At 33.2% G+C, this 9,585-nt stretch overlaps 1 protein-coding gene across 4 annotated transcripts in view; it reads left to right on the forward strand.

Annotated features, from left to right (window-relative positions):
* Window positions 1-9,585, forward strand: part of LOC108747424 (putative uncharacterized protein DDB_G0290521) — a 22,769-nt gene that overhangs the window by 2,034 nt on the left and 11,150 nt on the right. For 3 of the 4 annotated variants that reach the window (XM_018484861.1, XM_018484862.1, XM_018484860.1), the window contains exons 2-3: window positions 5,406-5,559; window positions 7,747-7,847. In XM_018484861.1, coding sequence (XP_018340363.1) covers window positions 5,435-5,559; window positions 7,747-7,847 — 226 coding nt within the window. In that variant the 5' untranslated portion in view covers window positions 5,406-5,434. Of the gene's footprint in view, window positions 1-5,405; window positions 5,560-6,999; window positions 7,149-7,746; window positions 7,848-9,585 lie in introns of those variants that run through there. The other variant, XM_018484863.1, reaches the window with a different exon arrangement.

Here is a 9,585-nt window from a genome sequence, read left to right on the forward strand (position 1 = left end):
TGAAAAGATTGTGGGAGAATGAGAATGTAAAAGAAAGTGAGAGCAAGGAGAGAATGAGAAAAGACGAGAAAAAGTGGAGACAAAATTGACAAAAGAGAGAAGATCGAATGAATGAGCTGCCATTGCATCGCCCACGTCGCATGCACGAGGATCATAAGGACAATTATGAGTTATTGATCCTTCAGTCTTCCCAACATGCAACGTGGGAAATGCGAGCCCTGTCCAGCCTCCCTTAGGGTAGAAGAAGGGAAGAGAGTACGACAAAGAAAAAGAGAGAAAGGATGGAAAGGAGGAAAGCAATTGATTTTTATTTTTTATTTTTATATATCATTAAATATTCAATAAGTACAATTTATTATTGTTATTATTTTCTCTCTTTTTAGAAGATTTAAATTCTTTATTATTACGTTTTCAAAAATTTACAAACAGTAGTGAAATCCCTAAAAAAACCTTTAAAAAAAAAATATACTCCAAGTGCATAAAAAAGGTATCGAATATTACATTCTTCTTCAATCAAAAACAGATACGAAATAAATGCAATTAATCCAGTATTTTATCACGCAAGACACCTAAGATAGATTAAAAGTGACTAAAATGGTCAACTGGATTATAGTGAAAGAAAAACTCTACGTGCCCGGATAGCATTAATTGCACTTCTGTGAATATATTATCTCAACACAGTATTTGCACTATGAAATTATAAAAATAATAAAAATATAATATATCAATATAATATATGTATATGTATATAGTGACATAATTTATGGGACATGAAAAAATATATTATACTTATAAATAATAGACGTAATATTAATTTATATGGAGAAATAATATGTAATATAATATGATAATACTTAGATATGAAAACATTATATAGATAACGAATTTACAAGAATAATAAGGAGTTATTAACACTTCTTTTTATTAATTCATATTGCAAATAATTTCCGTACTATGAAAACATATTGATCTTAAAATATTGCGTTTTAATGCGATCCGGGCACACCAAATTTTTTTTTCACTATAATCCAATTGACCATTTTAGTCACTTTCAATCTATCTCTCTCTCTTATGTGTCTATAATATTATATCATTTATTTTGTTGTAGCCAAGCCATTCAATTGCATTTTTGAGAAATCATACAGCATTGTCATATTTATTCAGCGACCAAATATCAGCGCTGATTCCTCGCTCTTTCATGACGATCGAGAATCTCAAGGAATCTGTATTATTGTTACATCGCATATTATACGATTTTTTTCTTGATGGTATCTGGCACGGTGTAAGTGTGAAGTCAAAGTGGATTTCGACCAGTTTCGACGCGGCCGAGCAAACGCCGTCATCCAAATGCCGCAGCTTGGAATAGATGCGAGTTATGTAAAGGAAACCGGCCGGTCCCCGTGAATTCCAACAGACAAAAGCAGTTATCCCTGTGCATTTTCACGGATTTTCGAAAGAAAACTTCGCTTCAAGCATCCGATCAGCTTGCGCCGTTAAATTTAAATCTTTTCACAACCCCAACATTTAGTGATCTAATCTTTAAGGCTGCAGATTTCACACTTAGAAAAAGACCTGATTGAAAATGAACAAATTAAAAGATTATATCAATCAGAATTCCAATTATCTCAAATAGATATGTTTTATTAGATTTAACTAGAAAATTTTGATTCACTCATTTTCAATCAGAATTCCAATTAATCCAGCTAGATATGTTTTTCATAGCCATTTCTCTCTCTCTCTCTCTCTCTCTTTCTCTATCAATACAATTTAATATTTTTTTAAATCTTGGTTTAATTAACTCTTTATTTTTCCCTAGTTCTAAAAATTAGAAAAATAGTTCAACCAGGTTTTGTATTTATTTTAAATTAAATCAAATTTCCTGTTTTTATTGTTTATCTTTTTCTAATTCTTAGAATTCGATATCGATTAGAATTAAATATTAAAGTTCATCTCGACGAGAGATAAGACCATTCTTTTAGTATTTATTTCAAATTATTTCGTAGTAATTTACGTGATTCTTATTATTAGCAAGAAAACATTGCGAGGAATTCATCAACAATAACCTCGGCATTGAACGACAGCGTCGGTTGATACATGCTATTGTTAGATCGACATCGATGCCGGTCGTTTTTTTATCGCGGCGTACGAGCTTTAATGTAATTCAATACGACCCACGAGGAATGGGCTCTAAAGACTAGCTAGTGTAGGAGGGGGGAGAAGTAGAGATTTTGCGGACGATGTAGATATATTCGGAGGAATTTTGTAGGCAAAAATAACCGCGGTAGGCACCGGTGGCCGCCCAGCAGGGACGCGTCGGCGAGAATCCGAGGTTTTCGGGTATTAAACTAGGTCTGTGTAATCGAATCAGTAAAGAAAGAAATTTTATTTATTATTCAGTATTTGAAGATTTATTTTTTAAATGAAATTAAATATGACATAATTGCTATTGAAATAGTAAACGAGCGTTCTTAGAAGCCTTTTAAGATTAAATTTGATTGACAATAATATGGATGAACATCTATTGCCAATTTTCTTTTGAAATGTTAAACGTGTATAAGAATAATAATATAACGTGCAATTGTTTTGAAAATTTATTACCGCGGGTGATTTTGCGGCGTAAAAGTGTCTTACAATTAAATTATATGAGATACTCAGTGGAAAGGAAGAAATATGAGAACGGCTACTTTCGCATTTACGATTAGGAGATATAAATACGTTCCAAGTTATGAATAAAATGTGAAACGCGTATGAGATCGCAAGGAAAATGCAATAAAAATAGATCGTTGCAATTCCGAGAGGAATTCTTACTCGGTTTGTGTCTTCAAGAGAAAAAAATAAGACGTTTACAGCAAATATCGAGTATCAAACCCTTGTCCAGCTGCCCTCCCCTCCCCCACCATGCCGAAATAAAAAAAAGCATAGAATTTGGAATTTATCAGCTTTCAAATCCTGTAAAAAAAAATTTTGTTCCAGTTAGCAGGAATTTAAAGGTGGGGAAGGGGGGACTGAGTAGACGTCCACACACACACACACACACACTCAGCTCCTCTCTCCCCTTAAAATAAACAATAGGAAATTGCTCTTAGGCTCAGAATTTAAGAGCTCTTTATGAGAAAATAGAACCTAAAACTTCATTAATGAATATGATTCTGACATAAATCTGGTACAAAAATGTATAATCCTTAAATTTTCATATGCAGATAATTTCTAATCATTAAACAATTTTTTTGTACCGCAACATAGTTCTCTCTTACGTTAAGAGGGCAAGGGATGGTTTTCCTGCTAAGGGATTGCAACTCAAAAATTAAGGATAATATATTTTTGTACCATATTTATGACAGAATCATATTAATGAAATTTAAATGTAGTCTTTTTCAATGACTTACTTGTTGAGTGTGAACTAGTTTTGGAATTGGTTTGGGGATATGGGATAGAGCTCGAGAGAGAGAGAGAGAGAGAGAGAGAGAGAGAGAGAGAGAGAGAGAGAGAATCGAAAGAACACTGATTTAAAAGCTCATGAAGAGCTCGCAATTTTGAGCTTAAGAACTATTATTAATTTTGAGTGACGAGGGACGTCCTCTCAGCCTCCCTCCCCCCACACCTTTAAATTAAAATTCCTTCTAACCAGGACAAGCTCAAACATTTTTTTTGTTGGATTTGAAAGCTCATAAATTGCTCCAAATTCTGAATTATGGGTTTTTTTATTTCGGCATGACGGGGGGGGGAGGGCATTTCGCCAAGGGTGTGTATCAAGGTAAGAATGGACGTCATAGTTCCGTTTTTAAGCATTCGCGATCTTGAGAAATTTGAATGGGAAACCTTGAAGAAAGATTTTGCCACGATAGTTCCTAAGAATCGGGAACTATTCAAATATGTTTCCGAATGTTTTCTCTAACGATGCTCGAAACATTTCTCACAAACGCCTACAAAGTTATTAACACTTCTACACCTGAAAAATTTCTAGTTAAAAATGAACGAATCAGAATGTTTTAATATTAGAATTATATAGTTATCTTAATTAGAAATATAATTAGAAACCCTCCAATGAAAATCTGGACCCTAACCACAGTTTATATGCAGGGTAAGTTTTAAGAAAAATCTGCGAGAGGACATACATTTTTTTTCTGTTTTTTATCTATTTCTTTTTCTCTTTCTCTTTCTCAGGAATTGTTAAAACATAGCCAATTCAAAAGTGGCTCTCTCATATCCAAACTCTTATTAGAGGATCTCTAATTATAATAGATTTAATCAGAAAATTCGAATCTGTGTGTGTCCATTTTCAACCCGAATTCCAATGTAATCAGATTCTTTTTTTATTGTAATATGACCTTCGCATTTCCACTCTATAGATTTTCCGGCTTTAAAAATTTCCCGACGTTAAGGATCTTAAAGTCGTTTGTGTGTTTTACCGATTATTTTCCAAATAAATATTTTTCTAACTCCCTTTATATACAAATTTAATCTCTTTCCACAGGTATAAACAGTATAATGTATAGTCCAATCCGTGTTTAACTTTATGCCAAAAGCGAGAAAGAGTTGGAAATGTAAATTACAGTTTAATGTTATCGATTTCTAGCATCGCTTTATAATAATATTTGCTTATTTGTACACAACGTGTACAATACATACTTTAAACTAATATACATAGTCTACACTCTACACTATTTATAATTGTAGTAACTACATAATTTAACGTACATTAATTTTACATTATAAAACTTGTATAGTTGTCATTATTATATCTTTTTCTTTGAGTGTAAATCATGGACAAGAAACAATTTATTTTTTCCTCCTTTGTTCAAACACACGATGTCTTTCAACGCGTGCGTCCCTGCATGGATTTCTTGGCACGAGACCGGGAATTTAATGCCACGCTTTCTAGCAGACCACAGAATCCGTTGACGGCATCGATCGCATCTCATGAATTTGAGTAGTCAAACAACCACTGAATGATCATTGAACGATCATAGGAAATGATAGCTCGTGACCCACTTACCAAAATTGCTTTCACTCTTCAACTTCGCACGATTTATGATCGAATTGGAATATACATGAAGCAAAGAAGTGCATCGTATGTCACGTAAATTCGTCGCTGTCGCATTATAACAAATTAATGATCGTAATTCTTTATGACGACTTATTAAATAGATCTATTTGCGGTTTAACGTTGTTGACAACTTTCTCCGAAAAAAATCTAACGTCAAATATAGAAGCTCTGCTTCCATTTTCTGTATTTAATTTTTGTATGTATATTACATAAATACTAGTACCTTATAATTAATAACAAATGACTTTTTATTAAATATTAGACATTAAAACTTAAATATTAAGCACCTTACATTTTTTTACATACATAATTTACGTATATAATTTTTTTTCTATAATCATGTTTTTTATGTTTACAGTATAAACTCGAGAGTAGACTGATTAAAACATGGCCACGCAGAAAGCGAAATTTGTAAACAAACAGTTCAACTCTCCTATCAATTTGTATTCGCCACAGGCGATACAGGAAACTCTAGATAGACAGACTCAAGTTCTGGCTAACGGTGCAGTCGGGTAAGTTGTACCGAATAAAAGAGAGAAATAATTCAACAAAAGTAATTTACTAAGGTAAAACAGTAGAAATAGAATAAATAAAATAAAAATTCACATTTACAAATGAATTTTTACAATACAATAGAACTCCGTTTATCTGAACATGTCAAGGAACAAGACAGTTCTAATAATAATCGAATAGTTCGAATAATATAAACTCACTTGTTTTTTTCTCTATCAGTACTTATTAGTTCCGATAATACGAGTAACAGCTGACGTTTAGAAAACTAAAATCGAGCACATTGAGCTCCTACTATTTAACCTATAGCATCATAAAAGCTCAGCTATAAGTTCGTATATTTAGAACTGAGCACAAACTTGTTCGTATAAATAAAGTGCAGATAGACGGAGTTCTATTCTGTAATAGCAATCACTTTCCAACAATGAACATATTATAATTATAAATTTGTAATACTTGTCGAATGAATATTTATCTTTTTAAATATTTTAGAATAATCATTACCAGTTTCATGAGAAAAATCATTGGGTACTATTTTATTTATTTCTATAAAGGTTCTATAACATAGTCTCATCACTAATAATTTTGTTGAAATCTCACGAGAGAAGAAGGTATGTGGTATATACTATCTCACTTTAACTTATACTGTCTCACTATGTAATTTTAATTAATATTAAAGGGTGAGACTCTTATAAATTAGAACGAGTGGTGTGGCAATAAAGTTTAGCAATAAATATTTTTGAAAATCACCATTTAATTAATATAAATGACCTTTATTATCTTTCCTAGAGACAATACATTTCCGATAACGTTCATCACAGCTTGCGAAGCTTTCAGAGTTTCCGCAGCTATACGAACATTTAGAAGCTATACGAACATTCGCAGCTATACACATCGGAAATATATTATCTTTAGAGGAGATTGAAGGACAGTAAAGGTTTATATATTAATTAAGTGGTGTGTTTACTTTCTCATAACGTTCCTCGAATTTTATTGCCACATCATGTATACAGGAAGACTATATATACCTTTTTTTTCTCATATAGGATTTTGATAAAATTGCATTCTATATAGGATTCTGCTAGATTCTTTACTTCAATCTAAATACACGTCCCTTGACCTAGTCCGGATCAAATTCAGATCCCACAAGTGAATCATCAATCGACTCGGATGACTCACGAGCGAAACCGCGTTGGGAATCTGATTTAAATCCCGGCGACCACCTTGCGTCAATCATCAGCTCGTAGTCCACGTGGTGTCATACAATCGTCCGTGTATCGGCCGATTGTCAGTCGGTCGCTCGACGACGCCGGTCGCATGAATCAGCCGTCGGCGTCGATTCCGTTCGCAACGTCAGTTATTTTCGGCGGACCGAATCACCGGCCGGTTGGAAATAAACGGCCTGCGCGAAACCGACGGCTTGCACCGCCGCGTCTCGTCTTCGTACTTGACTTAGTTTCGCGTTTGATGGACCGTGGTGGACGCGCGCCGATTCGCTTGCTGTTCCGTTCTTCTTCACCATTGTAGTCGTTATTTCTATTATCCTTGCCGCTTCGGGATTACTTCCTGTCGAGATGATCGCAACGAAAAGGTGACCATCGATTTTCGATCCTTAAGATCTTCTTCTGAACCTTCTCTTTCGTGAGCTTGAATTGCCTCTTTCTTCCTTTTTGCAAATTCGTAGTTTTTGTAAACGCAAACTGAAAAAAATGTTCTAATTAAATCAACAAAGACAACAGACACCCCTAAATAGCATCTTAATACCGAGCAGAATTTCTGATTATTATAATCAGAAATTCTGTTTGTTCTCATCAAAATACGTTTTTGTGTTGGATCCTTTTGTTGGTTTAATCAGAAAATCTTGTTCAGTGTATGAAGCAAAAATTTTCTACATTTTCTTTTATTGTAAAAAATCGACTTTATATTTTAAAATACTTGTTTATGAATGTCATTGTTGTCAAAATTAACATTTTTTTTCAGTCGTATAAATTTGCAGAAAAATTGTAATGCACACTTCACATTATTTAAGCATTAAAGTAAACATAGAGTTTCATCCATAATTGTCGCAACATTATTTTCCTAAAAGTAAAAGCGGAAGCAATTATTTCATTTTATTCATATGGATGTTTTTGTAGCATTCGAAATATTATTAACAACCCGAGCTTAAACGTGGAAATCTCTCTTTCCAGGATCGACTTCAGTCAGTTGGCCAAGCCAGCGAACTTGCAGAACAGCGCCGTTCTACGTATGCTCGAAGAAGAAGAAGCGAGGCAGCGCGGTGGTCAACCTGGTAAGTGAAGACATGCCTCTTCGAAATTTACATATTCCTAGAAAGTGTAACTTAAAATTAGGAAGATCATAACATTCTTTTGATGTCCATAATTTGACACTTATGCCGGCAGTATTCGATGCTTGTTTTCCTGGAAATTGCTAGCTGGATCAGAATCTTGCTATCGTACTGATAATGCCAGCATCACTGTTAATAGGTGGCAAGAATCTAGATCAGCTAGATCCAGTAGGAAAGCAAGCATCGTATGCCGTCGACTTTAATATGAATTTAGGTCGATCTGTTTCCTCGGAACAAATTTGCATTCAATTTATGTACTAAAGTATATTGTCTGAACCTTCAGAGGATCATAAAATCATCAGTTTTATGGATCCAGTAAGAGTTATACACATACGATCTACGCGTCATGGATACTGATCACTGTTACATCAATATTGCATACATATGTACAAATTTTCTAACTAATCTTTCATATTAGGTATTTAAGCCTAAATCTAAGAATTCAACATTTGTTCATGTAATTCCAAATCAAGATTGTTTTATACAAGAAAGGTATAAAGCAAATATTGTTACGAATCGATGCCAGAAGCCAATGGATGTATTCACCAGAAAAAGTAGTTTACTGTTGTGAAATTCTTTATAATATGATTGATTTATTTATTATGATTTAAGAGAGAGGAACTAAAAGCAAGACCAATCATATTAAAGAATTTTGCAACAGTTGCAACGCTGCTTTTTCTACTGAACGTAGCCAATAAACAAAACTATCATTTTCCATTTTTTTGACATAAAATTGATCGGTTTAGATCACATTTATCATTTATATTAAGGCTCAATAAAATTAAATAATAATAATGACAAGGGCTACGAGCCTATCGAATATTTTAAAATTTTAATGACATATAATAATAATATATATTACAATAATAATAAATACAATAATAAAAACAGACATATGTTTCGACTTCGATCGAGTTATCATTATTAATGTTAATTGAAAATTTTTAATTTAATACAATAATAGTCAGTTATTTAAACATTAGTTAGAAATCTTAATGAAATTGCAGATGTTAGGATGTCCTTGGTAGAATCAGAAACGCATAGTAAGATAACACAAAACAGGCCGACTTAGTAAAAATTCATTATAATGATAGATATTCATTACCGTGACGAGAGTACTATAAGAGATAGTACCATTTATATTTTAATTGTGTGGGACTAGAAAAGAATTTTTAAATCTGTGTATATTAAAGTTAAAAAAATACTTATTTGAAAAATAATTAGTAAAATAGACGACTTTAGATTCCCTTTAAGATGATGAGTCACAGATACAAATATTATCAGTCATCGATCACCTGGTCTGGGGCGACATGAGCTCCTTGAGTTAATGCCGCTATCGTTGGCAACACGTTTTCAATTTAGCATAACACAAGCATTACTCTTTGGCCACGACTCAAAGACGAGTTCACCAAATTAGCAACGTGTTTTCGCAAAACACACGAGCACTCCTCCGTCCGAACACCGCATGCGTTGTGTTCGAGAAAGGTCCTCTTTGTGAAGTACACCGCATTGATTCATCGCCCAAAAGTTGTCTGCAATTAGAGCGGAGAATCATTGTGTCCGAATGTCAAGCATTTTCGATACTAAATTTGCTAAGAATAGACGGCTTACTATATTAAAACGAGAGTCCACTTATATTAATTTATATAAATGATATATATTTCATTATATTATATTTTAT

Source organism: Trachymyrmex septentrionalis, unplaced genomic scaffold (genome assembly GCF_001594115.1).
Source record: "Trachymyrmex septentrionalis isolate Tsep2-gDNA-1 unplaced genomic scaffold, Tsep1.0 scaffold2, whole genome shotgun sequence".
Lineage (NCBI taxonomy): Eukaryota > Metazoa > Arthropoda > Insecta > Hymenoptera > Formicidae > Trachymyrmex > Trachymyrmex septentrionalis.